This window comes from Gossypium arboreum, chromosome 1 (genome assembly GCF_025698485.1).
Source record: "Gossypium arboreum isolate Shixiya-1 chromosome 1, ASM2569848v2, whole genome shotgun sequence".
Taxonomy (NCBI): domain Eukaryota; kingdom Viridiplantae; phylum Streptophyta; class Magnoliopsida; order Malvales; family Malvaceae; genus Gossypium; species Gossypium arboreum.
The window spans coordinates 23,676,552-23,693,877 of record NC_069070.1 but is presented as its reverse complement, the minus strand read 5'-3'; the positions used below and the strand labels follow the sequence as shown (position 1 = coordinate 23,693,877).

Genomic DNA, 17,326 nt, shown 5'->3' with positions numbered 1-17,326 from the left:
CCGACTGTAGGATCCCAAAAAAAGTTAGAGCTAACGGGGCTAATGCTGTGGAAGAAATTTCCAAGGAAGTGTCCGTTATAGAATTATGTGCCTAACATACACAAGAACTATGAATAAGAATATTCTTTAAAAAAAGGGGAATAGAATGTTTGTGGGAATAGGATATGTATTAAACTAAATGCTATCTCTATAAAAGCAAAACTATGAATAAGAATGTTGTTCTTTTTCTGTTTATATGCTTAAGTCATTTAATTTATGGCATAGTAGGCTCGGACATGTTAATTATGATACTTTACGTACATAAGTTAACTTAGAGCATATTCCTTTGTTTCACAATAATTATAATTATAAATGTGAAACATGTGTTGAGGAAAAATTAACAAAGGTAAAAAAACCACTTGATCTAATACATAGCAATTCTTGTAAAGCTTGTTTAAACGAGAGGAAAGAATAAAATGTTTATTACCTTCATTATAACGTATATTTGCTTAAAAGCTAAAACGAAGAGAATTTTATTCTCTGAAAGCAAGAAGTTGAAAACCAACTTAATAAAAAGCTTAAGTGATCGTGGTGGTGGATATGTTAAATCATTTGAATAATGTACACAACTTAATAACACCACTATACTTTCCTTAAATAGAGTAGCCGAGCAAAAAAATTGAACACTAAAGGAAAAGATGAACGCACTGCTGAAAAGCTCTGGGTTATCATAGGAAATGTGGGGGAAGCACTTCTATGAGTTAACTGCCTTTCATATAAGGTACCCCATAAGAAAAGGGACAAGACACCATATGAGTTATGAAAAAGTTGAAAACTATCCTACATCCACTTGAAAGTGTGGGGGTGTCTTGCTAGCATAACGTATAATGGTAAGTCGAGACATATGCATCGTGGACACAATACCATTAAAACAACTGATCTTAAACGGAGTTATCTCTATTGATTTTGGAAAATCAAAAGATAACATTGTGGATCCGCTAACTAAAGGCTTAAAACGAGATCATGTTGATAAAACATCGAAATGGCTGTGACTAAAGCCCATGCAATAAAAGGCGCTATGTGAAAGAAAATCCTACCTAGTTGACTGGAGATTCCAAAATCTAGGTTCAAAGGAACAACCTAATTGCATAGACTTTATGAGATCACTGTGGGGGTACTTATCCCAAGTTTATTCCTATGATGTAAACAGTGACTAAAAAAAATAGGATAGGTTAAACAAAGCTTTTAATGACCATTGTATGTTTCGGTGAGCCAAACAACATAAGTCACCTATGTCAGAGTGAAGTGGGGCCGCTTTAAGGAGACTATTGGGGCATAGTTCTCTCAAACTCTTGCAGAATCAAGAGATGTTCACGACTATATGAACATACACATGAGATCTAAAACCTTGCTAGGGAGGTAGTTGTGTGAGGTATAACATCGTTTACACAAAAGACAGAACAATTCAAGGACATCACGTCTACTGGTCAGCTAGTAAAGTAAATATACTTTCGCAAGGGAAGGTTCAATGTTTTTCGATAAAACATATCGAGTCAATGTTTTTCGATAAAACTATCAATTTTCATTCATATGGGGGATTGTTGGAAAAATTACTTTTATGAGAACTTTGAGGCATATTCTCAATAAGTAAAGGTGGAGAGTTGAATCATAAAATTATGGTTTCATATTCTACTCCATGAGACCTTTACAATGGTATATCATATGCTTAAAATGGTTGAGCGATAATGAGAAATTGATGCTCAAATTAAGCTACTTGGAAATATTGTTGAGGAAAAATAAAGGCTTAGATCCCACATTGGTTAAATACCAAAGTGTGAGATGTGTTTATATATGTGAACCCTCTTGAAGGATAATTGAATGACTGTATTTTCAACATTTTGGTGATAGAAAAAGGCTTGATTCGTTCGTTGATTGTTGTAGAGGTGCTGCTACTTTGATCACTGTTGTTGTTGTATCCTGGGAGACATTCGACCAAAATTACTCCAAGTACCGTACAAACGACCGAATCCGTCTTAAGGAAACTGTGTTTCACAAGCCTCAGCGTTTCGTAAAATCCCTATTCTTTCTTCTTTATTTCAACTTTATATTACGATTTTGTTTGATTTTCATATTTCATAATTTAATTATAAATTGTTCCATTTACATTTTATTTATCTAAATATTTATTTATATTTATCCATTTTGTTTCACTAACGTGTGTATTGTCCAACAATTTCTATCTGAGATAAATGGAGAAAAAATTAGAAGGTTGAAAAACACTTTCCCCTCATTTTATCTCACTTTATCTATTTTATTTAATTTTTTTATAAGTACAAATATTACACATATTTTATATCCGTACATTTAGCATTTTGCATAATCCTTAGCTAAAATATTACAGTTTAGTTTAATTACTTATTTTGAGCCTCAATTGTATTTATTTATCTTTTTTAATATTTTCCCTTTATTTTGTGTATTTCTAATTAATTGAACTTAAGTTAGGTGTTTTTAAACTTGATATAGGTGCATGGGAGTTTGAGGCTCGAGTTTTGAGACCATCGAAAGATTAGATGAATAATTGAGGCGATGCATAGCCGAAAATAAGAAGTTTGGAGCTCTGAACAACATTTCGATGCCCTTGCGCGTGATTAACAGTGCCTCTGTGCCAATTTCAACACCCCAACGTCGAACCCCTTTGTTTTGGATTAAAATTTTGCATTTCGATCGTATTTTAAAGGCATTTTTTGGTCATTTATGAGTTTTATGACCTAAATCAAGTTTCTGTAATCTAATTTAGATTAAAGGGATGTTATAAATACTCAGATTTGAGAGGGAGTTAGGATTTTTGGCCGTTTAGAAACTGAATAGATATTTTTGTTTACTTTGCGTTCTTTTGATTTTATGGCTTGCTAAACTCCCTTTTTTCTAGACAAAAGATTTATCAGAGTTTGATTTAATAAATTTGTGAGACTTATTTGTGCTTTTAATTCTTCATTGTTATTTGGTATTCATGCATCTTTTGTTTTAATTACAACTACTCAGGTTTATTGAATATATGGCCAGTGTTCAATTGCTTAGAATAAGCAGAGTCAATTAGGATGATTAAATATGTAGTTGTTTAATTCGTTCTAATACTAGTGACAAATATCATAACACGTTTATGTTGTAGTTTACAGTTATGCAGTGTAAATGTGTGATTTAGATTAAATGAATTCTGTTGAGGTAAGTTTGTTTGTTTAAATTAGGCCTCTCTAGTTTTTAATGCTGCTAGTAAGTTAAAGCTTGGACATTGAGTTGCAAGGTTATTTATTGGCTTGAAAAGTAATTTATATACGAGTTGTCTCTTGGTTACCGGTCAAGTTAGGAGAGATTGGTTGCTCGACGTTGAGTCAACAACTAGAATTAATTTACTAAAGGCGTTGAAGTTATATTTGTGTTGATGATCAAATTCATAAATCAAACAGAATTTACCTTTGGCGAGAGCTTTTTCCCATTGATTTTTATAAAACTTTTAATTACTACGTTCTTGAATCTAAGTTTTTAATTCAAATTTGGTTTTAGTTTAATTTTAGCTTTCGATTTCATAAAACCCCCTTCCAATTTACTTTTATAGTTTTTCTTTAAAGAAATAAAGTTATTATCAATCTCTATAGATAAGACCCTATTTACTGCTCCTACTAATTACTCTTTTACAAGTAGGTTTTATTTTTGTAGGCTTTGACAGCCTATCATTTTTCAATTTTAGAGTTTCCTAAATTTTTAAAAAGAATTTTAATTTTTATCGTTATATATAGAATTAGGATCAAATTGACAGAAAGTATAAAAACCAACTAAAATTGTTATTATACCAACTAAAAAAATAACACCATCAATTGCTTAACACTCGAGTGACGAAAAAATCGAAAACATTAGCGTCCAAATTGTAACTTGCTCTTAGTTAAGTGATCAAAATAAAAACATACCTATATCTTAATAACTAATAGTGTAGTTTGTAGAAACTTTTTTGGAAATCGGCTTTTATTTTAGAAAAACAAAAATGGAGTCTCCACCAATCCTTTTTATTAGGTGTGGTCGGATCACCTTGAAACTTAATCACTTTTATAAAAGGTTAAATTTTCTAAAATGATAATTTTCGGTCTACAAAATCCAAGGAGTGGGTTCAAGAGCCGGTTATGTATGAGGAAGGATTAGCACCCCCATAACACCCAAAATTGTTACCTAGTTGATTACTTGATGTTTTGGAGTAGGAAATTGAAAATTCGAAGAAAATTTAAAATGCGATCCCTCTTTGCATTATGTTATTTGATTAAAATATCGCTAACTAAATTGCCTTATTTTGAGTTAGTCGAAAAGAAAATATCATGCCTGTAAGTTAGGGCACGATGTCTCGAATCCTCAAAAACAAGAATAATCGTCATTTGATTATTACCTAAGCCTTATGTGTTTGTATTTTAAATAGAATATTTGATTACTTAGGTTTAAGGAGAAAGTCATACTCCGTAAGTTAGGAGCACGGCCCATTGGATTCCCCAAATAAAGAATATTGCCTCAGTTTTAAGTTATTTATTATACGTTTGTGCATAAAAATATATGAACGTATGTAACAATATTTACATACACGATAATGGCAAAATTATGATATTAACAAAATAACAACATGAATAATAAAATAATATGAAAATAATATAATGAATACAATAATTAAAAATAATGATAAAAAGTTATTCAATTAATAGTACTATATGATAATAATGATACTAATAGTGAAATAATATAAAAATGTATGATAATAATATAATTACATTCATGAAATATTGATTTTGAGCAAACTTTAACAAAATAATATTAATTAGCAACGATAATTACCTAATAGTATTAATAGTATCGAGAATTGAAAATAAAGGACTAAAATAAAATAATCGGAAATTAGAGGGCAAAAATGTAAATTATGCAACTTAAAGGGTAAAAAAACAGTAAGTACAAGGATTTAATTAAATGAACATGGGACTAAATTGAAACTATGACAAAACTTCAAGTATAAATAAATAAAAATAGTAAATAAAAGGGTTAAATAAAAAACAATAAAATGTAGGGACCAAAAGGGCAAATAACCAAAACCCAATACACGTCATTCCCCAAAGGTTCTATAGTCTGGGGATTGAATTGAATATATAACAAAATTTAAATCATAAAAAAATAATATAAAGGATCTAATTAAAATAAAATGGAAAAGTACATGGCCTCAAAGGGAAATTATCCCAACCCCACGTCGTTTCCTTGGTTCAATAGTGGGTTAAAGGACCAACATGCAAGGAAATTAAAATTATAGGGTAAAAATGTAAAAAAAATAAAAAATAAAAAAGGAATAAGATGAAATTGAAAAAGGGCCAAAAGTGGAAGGACCAGGGCAGTAATTACACCCCTATTTCTAAAACGCACGGATCCTAGAGAATCCAAGTAGGGTCGTCGGTTCACACTTCAAAACGATGTTATTTTGGGCATTTTAAGCTACACCCCAAAACGACGTCGTAGAGTACCTCTATATAAGTTAAAAATCTAAAAAAAAAATCATTTCCCTTCTATGTTTAAAAAAAAAACATTCTCTCATTTTTCTCTCAAAACAACCTTTAGGCCGGCCATGAGGTTTGGTGAGCCTTTGCCGTGGCCACTGGTCGTTGGTGACGGCAATCGTAGTTTTTGGTGGCTAGAATTCCCAAAAAAGTTTTCCTCGAGCCCTTTTTTTGTGTAGATCATGGATCTGAGATAGATCCTGCAAAAACCCAGTCAAAATCCGATTGGTGACCAAGAAACCTTTCTGTTTCTCTTCTCCGACGTGGCCATCGACGAACCCTAAAGGGTTCGGAGACCTCCTTAGCCTGAAAAGGACCTCTCAGTGGTGATGAATAGGTAAAATTTAAACCTTTATCTTATTATTTTTTATGTTCTTCAAAATAAAAGTAGAGAAAAAAAAGAGGAATGATGAATCTTAGTTTTTTTTTAAGCTTTTTATTGTTTTTTTATACTCAATTTCTCTAGTCTCCGTCAAGGCTGTCGACGAACCCTAATGGGTTCGAAGACTTGTCAAATCGGCAGAGAGCTGTTGACTACAGTGATAGGAGACAAAGTGACGACGTAATTTCTTTTAAACCTTGTTTTTATTTTTTATACTCTTTAAGAAAAAATAGAATAAAAATAAAAATAGAAGATAAAAAAAACCACCTTTGTAATTTTTTTTCTTTGTATTCTCTTTTGAATTTCTTCGTCTTTTGCTGGTGGTAGCGGCAAGGACGAGGAGGTGTCAGGCCTCAAATGGCACGCTTACTGAAGTGGCAAGGGTGACGATTGGAGGCTTAGGGACTTTTAGTGTTTTTAATATTTTTTTGGGTTTTGGGTTTAAGGCTTAGATAATTTGAGCTTTAGGGTTTTGTATTTGGACTTGTAATGGACTAAACTTTTAATTAATGAGCTTATTTTTATTTATTTTTGTTATTTTTATTTGGGCCGGATAAAAATAAGCCTCTACACGTATTTTACTTTTAAAAAAGAGCACCAAGTTAATAAATTTCTATAAATATAGTATTAATAGTTAATTAATACATTATTTAATAGTTGATTAGTACATTAAAAAAATTATTAAAAATGTAAAAAGAAAACATATTAACTTCTAATGTTTTATTGGCTAGCTCTGCAGGGCAAAGCAGCCGGCCGCAATGAAGGTCTTAAGTTGGAACGTTCATGGTTTGGGGAGACCATGGACGGTTAGTAGGCTCAAAAATAAACTTCGAGCCATTAATCCTCGAATTTTGTTTCTTATGGAGACAAAATTAAGTTCAAAGCGGATGGAAAAAGTACGTTTGAAGTGTGGTTTTGATGCGATTGATTCTAAAGGGGGTTTATCTCTTGGTTGGAAAGGAAATGAGCTTGTTCGGCTTAAAAGTTATTCTTCTTTTCACATTGATGTGGAGGTGCAGGATACGGAGTGTGGAGAGGCTTGGCATCTTACCTGGTTTTATGGGAATTCTGAGGAAAGGAATCAAAGCCAGTCTTGGGAGTTGCTTCGGAGGTTGGGCACTGACTATAAGCTTCTTTAGTTTTGTAGTCGGGATTTTAATGAAATCATGAACTCTTACGAAAAAAGTGTGGTAGGCTTAGATCAGATCGCCGAATGTCCGAGTTTTGAGATGTGTTGGATGTTTGTGGGCTCAATGATGTAGGGTTCGTTGGCAGATGGTTAACGTGGGAGTATGGGAGGTTTTTATCGACGAACATTTGAGAACGTCTAGACAGAGGCATTGTGTCGCTTGATTGGATGTCTCTTTTTCCTTGTTACTAGTTGGAGCATTTAAGTCACTCTTTCTTGGATCATTGTCTGATCCTCTTAGACACTCATGGTTGTGATCATGAAGGTCAACAGTCTAGGCCTAGAATTTTTCGTTTTAAGGCTAAGTGGTGTTTAGAACAGAATTTCAAAGAGGTGGTACGTTCGAATTGGAATAGTTTTGATGGAAGTATCCCTGACAAACTTCGGCTCATGGGACAGCAGTTTCAACATTGAAGTAGGTTAAAAAGTAAAGAAGAAAGGTTCTCGCTGTCGAAAATGGAGGAACGACTTCAAGAGCTTTATGGTATGGACCCTTCCGATAAGGTCTTAGTGGAAATTATGGAGGTCTAACTTGGTCTTAATTTGGATATGGACAATGAGGAGATTTTTTAAGAACAACGAGCCCGGGCATATTGGCTGAAACACAGTAACCGATATACCAGTTTCTTTCATAAAGTTGCTGTTCAGCGGTTTTATCGTAATAAGATTTCGGGGTTGGAACGTGAAGATGGGAGTCGTGTCTCAATGAATGAGGAAATGCTTTAGCATGCTTCGAGGTATTTTGAGCATTTATTTACGACTTCAAGCCCAGGGGATGACGTTCGTTTGTTAGGATTGGTTGATAAGCGAATTTCAAATGATATGAATGAATAGTTACTAAAGCCGTTTACGGAAGAAGATATCATGCATGCTGTCAAGTCTATGCTGCCTTTAAAAGCTCCAGGTATTGACGGGTTTTCAACAATCTTTTTCCAAAATTATTGGCACATAGTTGGTCCTGAAGTATCTCAGAATTGTTTATGAATTTTAAAAGGGGAGATAGGGATGGAGGAAATTAATAAATCCTGTATTGTTTTAATTCCAAAAGTGGAGAAACCAAAAAACCTTACTCAATTTAGACCCAAAAGCCTCTGTAACGTCATCTATAGAATTATTGCAAAAGTTCTGGTTGATCAAATGAGTCCTTTATTAGAGGTGTGTGTTAGTGAATCCCAAGAGGCTTTTGTTCAAGGGAGACATAATGTGCTTATTGCCTATGAGGTTTTACATTCTCTCAAAATGAAGAAAATAGGTCGAAAAGGAAATTTTGCGTTTAAACTTTACATGAGTAAAGCATATGACCGCGTCGAGTGGGATTTTTTGGCTGGTATGATGAGTTGATTGGGTTTTCATCCTGATTGGGTTGTTCTCATTATGAGGTGTGTTTACTTAGTTTCTTATTCGGTGAGGATGAATGGGGAACTTGGCAAATGGTTCTCTTCTTTGAGAGGATTGAGGCAAGGGGACCCTTTAAATCCATACCTGTTTTTGTTCTGCGCTGAGGGGTTTTCTACGTTACTCCAAAATGCTAAGCCAGAAAAGTTGTTGCAGGGAGCTCTTATAGGACAAGAAAGGTTGTTAATTAACCATCTGTTTTTTTGCAGATGACTGCATTCTGTTTGGAGAGGCATCGGCAGAGGGAGCCAATATAATGAAGTAGCTTATAACGGAATATGAACAGGCTTCAGGACAGCGGGTAAATTTTGATAAATCTCTTATTTATTTTGGAGCCAATGTGGAACCAAGGATTAGGGAGTTAGTGATTGGAATTCTGGGTGTCCGAGTGGCCACAAATCCAGAGAATTATTTAGGGCTTCCCATGATGATTGGTAGGAAGAAGAAGTGGGATTTTACTTATTTTGTGGGCCGCTTTCGGAAAAGAATTAAAGGGTGGAGTCTACGCTATCTATCTATGGGGGTAAGGAAGTTTTTATCAAATCGATCTTACAAGCTATTCCAGTCTATGTTATGCAGTGTTTCGCTTTACCTAAACTCTTTTGCCATAAGTTAGAGGGCCTTCTTAACAAATTTTAGTGGTATAACAACAAATTGGCAAAAGGGATTCATTGGAGCAATTGGAACGCATTATGGCGCATCTTTTCTAAGCCCGATTGTCTTTTGTCGAAGGTTTTAAAAGCCCGTTATTTTCCTTTCACAGACATTTTCTCAGCTAAAGTGGGTACTTACTCTTCTTTTACTTGGAGGAGCATCTGTAGTGCTCGGGAATTGATTGTTGATGGGCTGGTCTGGTGAATTGGAAATGGCAACAGTGTGAATATCTGGAATGACCCTTGGTTGCTTGGTCATGACAACAATAGGTTATCAGTGCAAACTATTAATATCTCATGGACTACTGTGAACCAGTTGATCGATGCCGAGGCTAGTACCTGGTAAAAGGAGGTAATTCAAAGTCTGTTCGATGAAGACCAATCAAGGCGAATTTTTTCAATTCCTCTTGGTTGTTGAAGAACTCAGGACTTATTGGTCTGGAAATTTGAAGCCTCTGGGATTTTCTCAGTGAAGAGCGGGTACAGGGTTTTGATTACAGATCAACTAAAGACCATTAGCTATATTGGTTACAATGATAGCAAATACAAAGATTTCTACAAACTTCTTTGGGAGTCACAGATCCCGACTAAAATTAAAATCCATGCCTGGAGACTCCTTAATAACTATGTACCACATTTTGTTAACCTTTTCCACAGGCGTCTTTCAGCAGATGTGGCTTGCCCTCTCTGTAAAGAAATCCCGGAGGATTCTGATAATCTCTTATGGAAGTGTGGAGCTTTGCAGCAGTTATGGGTCTCCCTCAAGGTCAGCTTTGATCGGATTGATTTCAGCTCGTATGGCAAAGATAATTTCATCAAAAAGTTTATGGAGGCGGATAAAAGCATGAGACAGATTCTTATTATTTCCTTATGGTCCCATTGGTATAGAAGAAATAAACTGATATATGAAGGAATTAAGTACTCAAAGCAAGACCTTGTATTATTCGAGGGTATTGCCAGGATTTACTTTCTAGCCATACTGATCTGAAGTCTTTTCCTATTCCTATGCGGCATCAACTTTGGCGTCCCCCTGATAGTGGGATGATTAAACTAAATTTTGACGCGTCTTTCTTAAAAGAATCTGGATTCTCTTTTGCAGCAGTTCTTGCAAGAAATAATGAAGGGCAGTTTATGGGTGCGTGTACTTACCCTTCTGGCGATGTGGTGGACGCGGTGGTTGCGGAAGCGAGAGCGTGTGAGAGGGCCATATTTTTTGTGGCTGAGTTGGGGTGGAAGAGGATTCTGTTAGAAGGTGACTCTCTGATTACTATTAAGAAACTGAACTCTGAGGAGGAGGATAGATCGATCTTGAGACCCATCATTAATAATATTCGAGTTCTTAGGCAACAGTTTGAGAATGTTTCGTACTTGTTTGTGCCAAGGACAGTTAATAGTGCAGTGCACACTTTGGTTTTGGAAAGTCTATCGACGACAGATTGAAAGCTTTTGGTTTCACGAACCTCTAGAATCGGTTTGAAAAGTTATGGAGAAAGACTGGGAAGCCTGGGTTCAGAGAGGTTAAGAGGTTTTAGGCATTCTTTGAAGAAAGAGAACTTGCTGTAGATTTTCCATGGGTGGGTTTTCAAAGAAGTTTTTACTCTTTTGTCCGATTTTTGAGAATAATCTGTGTGGTTAAAGGCTGTCATTTCGTCTGATATTTATGTTGGCCTTTCGATTTTGGTGCGGGTGGTTTTATTTCGTGGATGGTTTTCTTAGGCGTTTGAGTCTTTGGTTGGTTTTATTGTTTTTTTACCGTGGTTTTGGTTTTCTGTGTGCTTTTGTTCTGTTTTAAGTTTTGTCGTTTAAGTTTCTTTCTTTTCTATATTTGGACTTTATCACCTCGGGCTGTGTTTTTAATGGAATATCAGTTTTGTTGCAAAAAAAAAAAAAATTGCTAAATAGAATGAAAGTTTGAAGCTTAAGGTATAAATACTTTTGATTCCCATATTTTCTTTATTTTGATTTCCTCACTGAACAGAGATATTTGTCCAGAATGCCGAATGGATGTATACTAATTTGCTGCAAAGGTGCGTATAGATTATTAGAGGACTTGTTCAGTAGTTTAGGGCTTTTTTTTTTAATTTATAGCAAATCCAATATTCTTTACGAAATTTGATAATGTATCATCGGCTTCTGACTGATTATTGAAAACCTAATATTATCTCATTAGAAAATTCGATACTGTTATCAAAACCAAATAATTCGTGATTGAAAACCTAATTTTATACCATATATATACATATATATATATTTTTTGATGTATAATTTTGAGCCATAAACATCAATATTTGATTATTAGTCCACGGTTTAATCCCCATACCTTATCCCTCCACCAACTTTGTACGATAGCATGGCAATAGGAAGAGATAAAGTTCGTAGGTATATAGACTTTCAACTGTGACCGAAGCAACTCCAATGGCTTCTCTTCAATGGCTGCTGCAACTGAGCTCCAGTCCCTTCTTGCTCTTTGCCTCAACCCTCCTTCTCCTTAAACTTCTTTTCAACCAAAACTCCACCAAAACAAAACCCAATCTTCCACCATGCCCTCCCAAGTTACCCATCATCGGCAACCTCCACCAGCTCGGTACCATGCCTCATCTCTCACTCCGTCGCCTGTCCAACAAGTTCGGCCCAGTAATTTACTTACAGCTGGGTCAGATCCCCACCATGGTGGTTTCATCAGCTAAACTGGCCAAACAAGTGATGAAAACTCACGACCTCGCACTTTCCAATCGCCCACCCATCTTCTCGGCTAAACTTTTGTTCTATGATTGCACTGATATTGCCTTCGCCCCTTACGGTGCTTATTGGAGACATGTTCGGAAACTCTGCATCCTTGAACTGTTGAGTGCTAAACGAGTTCAATCATTTAGCTTTGTCAGGGAAGAAGAGGTTGCTCGATTGGTTCGTAGAGTTTCAGAATCTTCTTATCCTGCTACTGTAAATCTAAGCAAGTTGTTGGGTTTCTACGCCAACGATAATCTTTGTCGAGTTGCTTTGGGAAGAGGTTTCTCACATGGTAGAGACTATGATCGCCATGGATTCCAAAAGATGCTTGAAGAGTATCAAGAGTTGCTTGGAGGATTTAGTATCGGAGATTTCTTCCCTTCCATGGAGTTCATCCATTGCTTAACGGGTTTGAAATCGAAACTCCAGAGCACGTTCCAACGCTTCGATCGGTTCTTCGACGAGGTGATAGCCGAACACCTTGATCCGGACAGACATAAAGAGGAACATAGTAAGGACTTGTTGGATGTTTTGCTGGACATACAGAAAATTGAATCTAATGACATCAACCTCACCATGGACAATGTTAAGGCCATCATGTTGGTAAGTACCTTTTGTTTGACGAACCCAATACGAGAATATGCCTGATATGAGTATGTTGTATTATTGGTTTTGCAGGACATGTTTGCTGCTGGAACCGATACGACATTCATAACTCTTGATTGGGCAATGACAGAACTTATCATGAATCCGAAAGTACTCGAAAAAGCTCAAGCCGAAATCCGGAAAGTTGTAGGGGATAGAAGAGTCGTCTTAGAAACTGATCTGCCTCACCTTGATTACATGAAAGCTGTCATCAAAGAGACCTGGCGATTACATCCTCCGGCACCGGTCTTACTCCCTAGAGAATCCATGGAAGACGTTACGATCGACCGGTTCGATATTCCGACCAAAACACGGATTTTCGTCAATGTATGGGCAATAGGAAGAGATCCAGAATCATGGGAAAATCCAGAATGTTTTGCACCAGAAAGGTTCGTACATAGTTCAATTGACTTCAAGGGGCAAAATTTCGAGTTGATACCCTTTGGAGCTGGTCGAAGAAGCTGTCCTGCTATTACATTTGGCACAGTGAGTGTTGAGTTGGCACTGGCTCAGCTGCTTCATAGCTTTGATTGGGAGCTTCAATCAGGTACTGAAGCTAAAGATTTGGATCTTACAGAGAACTTTGGCATCACAATGCATAAGATTGCTCCTCTCATGGTTATTGCTAAACCGCTTTTCCCTTAGGGCAGACCATCCCTCCAATGTCATGCAACTTATCTTGTACTAGACATGAAATAAACAACCTTACAAATATCTTACAAATATATACAAATAAATGAATGTGTTTATATAATGAGTTGGGATCCTTCCCTAAATTCACATGCTTTTGCACCGTAATAACCCCACACCGCTAAATTCACAAGAAAACAAAAATTAATCGAAACAAGCATAATATAAAAACATATTAATATTAAATATAAACAACTTTTTTTAGTTTTAAAAAATAAATCAGATTAAGAAATGATACAATTTAAGCTAAAATTATTGTATTGGATTAAAACTCATGCACCACAACTGCACATGAGCTCCAATTCAGTTGGTTTTCAGCCACGTATAGCTCCATTGCCATCCGCTTTGGCTTAGAACCAATGTGACACGTTTTATCCATCACTATATTTTTATAGTTGGAGTTCATGGCTCATAAATCCAACAATCTCAGTCAGATTTTCAAATTTCTCGCTTTGTTCGGTGCGGTTTCCTTGTATTCATCTTCCTATCTCGTCTCATCCTGAGACACTATATAATGGACGGCTTCCATTGCTGAATCCTGCAGTATCTGCAAAAATCTCAGCATTTCAGTCAAAAGAAAAGAAAAACATGGGAAGTAACGAAGATATTATGATTAGTGTTAAACCAGGTGTTAAAGGTGGTACGTTCATGGTTCGAGGAGCGGCTGTTTTAACTAACGTTCCAGCTAACATCACGGTTACACCGGTTAACGACGGTTCGGTTTTCGTTGGAGCTAATGCAACCAGTTCAAGTTCTCGTCATGTGTTCAATCTCGGAACCCTCCAGTATGTACAATAACTGTGCAATTTAATTGAGTTAAACTTCGGGTTTATCTTACATTTTGGTGAGTGTATATATGGATACTGCAGGGAGCACAGATTGGTGTGTCTCTTCAGGTTCAAAATCTGGTGGATGATACCATGCTTCGGAACATCGGGCGGAGACATTCCGGCAGAAACTCAAATGCTTCTCCTGGAAGTTGAGAACAAGTTCTATGTCTTGATACTACCTGTGTTGGATGGTCAGTTTCGTACAAGTTTGCAAGGGACACCAGACAATGAACTAGAGTTTTGCATTGAGAGCGGTCGATTTGCCCCCCATTTTCATCTATGTTTTCTTGTAGTTCAATACAAGCTACTTCTGTTTTCTTAGTTCTTCTGTTGATTATCCATTGTTTCAGGAGATCCTGATGTTCAAACCACCAAGATTAAAGAGCCAGTTTTCGTAAATTCGGGGAACAACCCGTTTAACCTCATAAGGAATTCTATCAAGTATGTTGGTGAGCATAGGATCAGGGATTTAAATTACAAGCGCGTTTTATCGAATATGAAGTTTGAATTGCTTGTAGGATATTGGAGAAGCATAAGGGTACGTTCAAGCATATCAATAATAAGCAGGTAAAGAACCAAGAATCCATGTTTTCCATGTATGTTCTTGTTAGACAACTTCCATGGTTGAAAATCTGTGTTTTTTTTTTATTACAGAAGCCAGAACATATAGATTGGTTTGGATGGAACACCTGGGATGCTTTTTATTGTAATGTAGATCCTGAAGGAATCAAAGATGGACTCGAAAAGTAAATATTATTCTCGGTACTTCAATTTGGCTTCAATTTCTTCGTTCATAATATTGATTTAGGGTTTTATCTGTAGTTTCTCAAAGGGAGGTTGTCCTCCAAAACTTTTAATCATTGATGAAGGCTGGCAAAATATCTTTCCCAGCTATGAAGAGAACCCAACAGGGTAAGACAATTAATTCAATAAGTTCACTCTTGCATTAGTAGCTTTAGTCATTCCATCTGTTTGATTGAAGGGAATTGTCAAGATTAATTAATCTTGAGGAAAATGCAAAATTCAAGGGCTCAAAGTTGGATAAATCAGGAAAAAATCTCAGAGATTTTATCAAAACTATCAAGCAGAAATATGGATTGAAGTGAGTTTTTTTTTTTCTCTATCAGAAGCTATAGAAGTATAGATTGTTCTTATTAATCATAGCAGTAACAATTGCAGATATGTATACATTTGGCATGCTATGGCTGGTTACTGGGGAGGGGTTCTTCCAGAATCTGAAGTGATGAAAAAATACAACCCCAAAATTCAACCTGTTGTTCAGTCCCCTGGTAATCTGACCCATGTTGTATGTTCAACCCTGGACAATATACAGGAAAAGGGAATCGGGCTAATTGATCCCTCCAAAATCCGTGATTTTTACAACGATTTTCATAGCTACCAAGCAAGTTGTGGTGTTGACGGTGTCAAGGTGGATGTTCAGGGTGTCTTGGAGCTCCTCGGTGCTGGCTACGGTGGTCGAGTTTCACTGACTAGACAATACCTGGGAGCCCTTGAGGATTCTGTTACCGAAACTTTCAAATCCAACAACTTAATCTGCTCCATGAGTCTGAATACTGACTTCTTATACAGGTTTGCCCAAAATTATTATGCAACTTTTGTTATGATTTGGCAAAAAGGAAAAGGGTATCTTCAATTTTTTACAATAACATTTTCGGATACTGTCAGTACAAAGAAGGCTGCTGCAGCTAGAGCAACTGAAGATTTCATGCCAAATGAACCAACATTTCAGACATTACATGTTGCTGCTGCTGCTTTTAACTCTCTTCTTATAGGAGAGATCATTGTACCAGATTGGGACATGTTTTATGTAGGTTCTTAAGCATATGCATGAACACCTTTCACATATACACAACCATGAACTATCCATGCATATTCCACATGGGATTTTTTTTTTCCATTTCAGAGCGATCATATTACCGCAGAGTTCCATGGTGCAGCGAGAGCCTTGAGTGGTTCTGCAGTATATGTAAGGTGTGCCCCTAGTTCTAAATGCAAGTTCTTGTACATCGCTATATGTGTCTTAATGTTGGGATTTTCATTCCTTCAGTGACAAGCCAGGTAGTCACGATTTCGACATTATTAAGAAGCTAGTGTTGCCTGATGGCTCTATCCTTAGAGCTCGATATGCCGGTCGACCTACTCGGGACTGTTTATTCAATGACCCGGTCACAGATGGAAAAAGGTTAAACACTTAAAGCAAAGAATCATGCTTGTATTCTTTAAGTATATCTTGTCTGATGACATTTTTGCAGCCTATTGAAGATTTGGAACTTGAACAAGTTATCAGGGGTTATAGGTGTTTTTAACTGCCAAAGAGCTGGAATATGGCCTCCCATTAAAGGTAGTATATATATGCCCGCTCCCGGCTCAGGAACACCAATCTCAGGGATTGTCAGTGCTGGAGATGTTGATGCACTTGAAGAGGTTGCAGGTGAGAATTGGAGAGGACATTGTGCAGTATATGCATGCCTTTCAGGTAAATCCTTTTGTTTCATGTTTGTCGGTCTTCGGGTTCTGACTTTGGATTCTCCAGAAAGTGCTTGAAATGTGAATCTATATACTGTAGGTTCCCTGAAGACAATGTCAAAAGATGCAAAATTTCAAGTGGCCTTAGAACATTTGAAATGTGAAGTCTTTACTGTTTCTCCTATCAGGGTCAGTACTTCTCCATAGCTTTTTTTTTTTTAAAGCATAAGCAAAGTAGTTAAAATAATGAAGTATGAATCCAAACAGGCATTCAGCGAGGATCTTCGGTTTGCTCCTATCGGATTACTCGACATGTACAATTCAGGAGGTGCAGTTGAAGCTATGGACTCCGAAAACAAATCATCAGAATGTAAGATAAAGGTGAGAATCCGAGGGTGTGGACGGTTCGGAGCATATTCGAATAAGAAACCAAAATGTTGCAGCATGAACGAGAAAGATGAGGAGTTCATATACAATCCCATAGATGGACTAGTGACAGTGAAGGTTGAAGGTGAGTACAGCTCAAGAGAAATGGTTTTTTTTTATTGAGACGAGGTTGTATGGGGGATTTTGAATGAAAAGAAAATGTGGGTTTAGTTAGATTTTACAGTGCATGAAGTTTTCCCTATTATTATGTAAGCTTTGCTTTCTGTTTTCCTTAACAAGGCAATGAAATATTAGTGTTATATATATATATATATACATATGTTGGTGTTGGTGTTGAAGTGAGGTATTATTGATGAAATGTGTGGTAATGGAAGAAATTGAAGTTTCCTTAG

General features: G+C 36.2%; 2 protein-coding genes across 3 annotated transcripts; both read left to right on the top strand.

The window, feature by feature from the left end:
• Positions 1-10,163: 10,163 nt before the first annotated feature.
• Positions 10,164-13,294, top strand: LOC108483201 (cytochrome P450 71AP13-like). The gene is made up of 2 exons (XM_017786472.2): positions 10,164-12,498; positions 12,574-13,294. The coding sequence occupies exons 1-2, from the start codon at positions 11,584-11,586 to the stop codon at positions 13,183-13,185; spliced, it is 1,527 nt and encodes a 508-aa protein (XP_017641961.1). The 5' UTR covers positions 10,164-11,583; the 3' UTR covers positions 13,186-13,294.
• Positions 13,295-13,701: 407 nt separating this feature from the next.
• On the top strand, positions 13,702-17,272 carry LOC108483200 (probable galactinol--sucrose galactosyltransferase 2). Of its 2 annotated transcripts, XM_017786470.2 has the most exons (14): positions 13,702-14,015; positions 14,100-14,314; positions 14,411-14,501; positions 14,579-14,627; positions 14,715-14,806; positions 14,883-14,972; positions 15,043-15,162; positions 15,240-15,650; positions 15,747-15,888; positions 15,985-16,052; positions 16,129-16,263; positions 16,334-16,557; positions 16,648-16,736; positions 16,815-17,272. In XM_017786470.2, the coding sequence occupies exons 1-14, from the start codon at positions 13,819-13,821 to the stop codon at positions 17,094-17,096; spliced, it is 2,205 nt and encodes a 734-aa protein (XP_017641959.1). In that variant the 5' UTR covers positions 13,702-13,818; the 3' UTR covers positions 17,097-17,272. The 2 variants fall into 2 exon arrangements, with proteins under 2 accessions (XP_017641959.1, XP_052883911.1); XM_053027951.1 differs by lacking the exons at positions 14,883-14,972; positions 15,043-15,162 and having other exon boundaries at positions 13,754-14,015.
• The last annotated feature ends 54 nt before the right edge of the window (positions 17,273-17,326 follow it).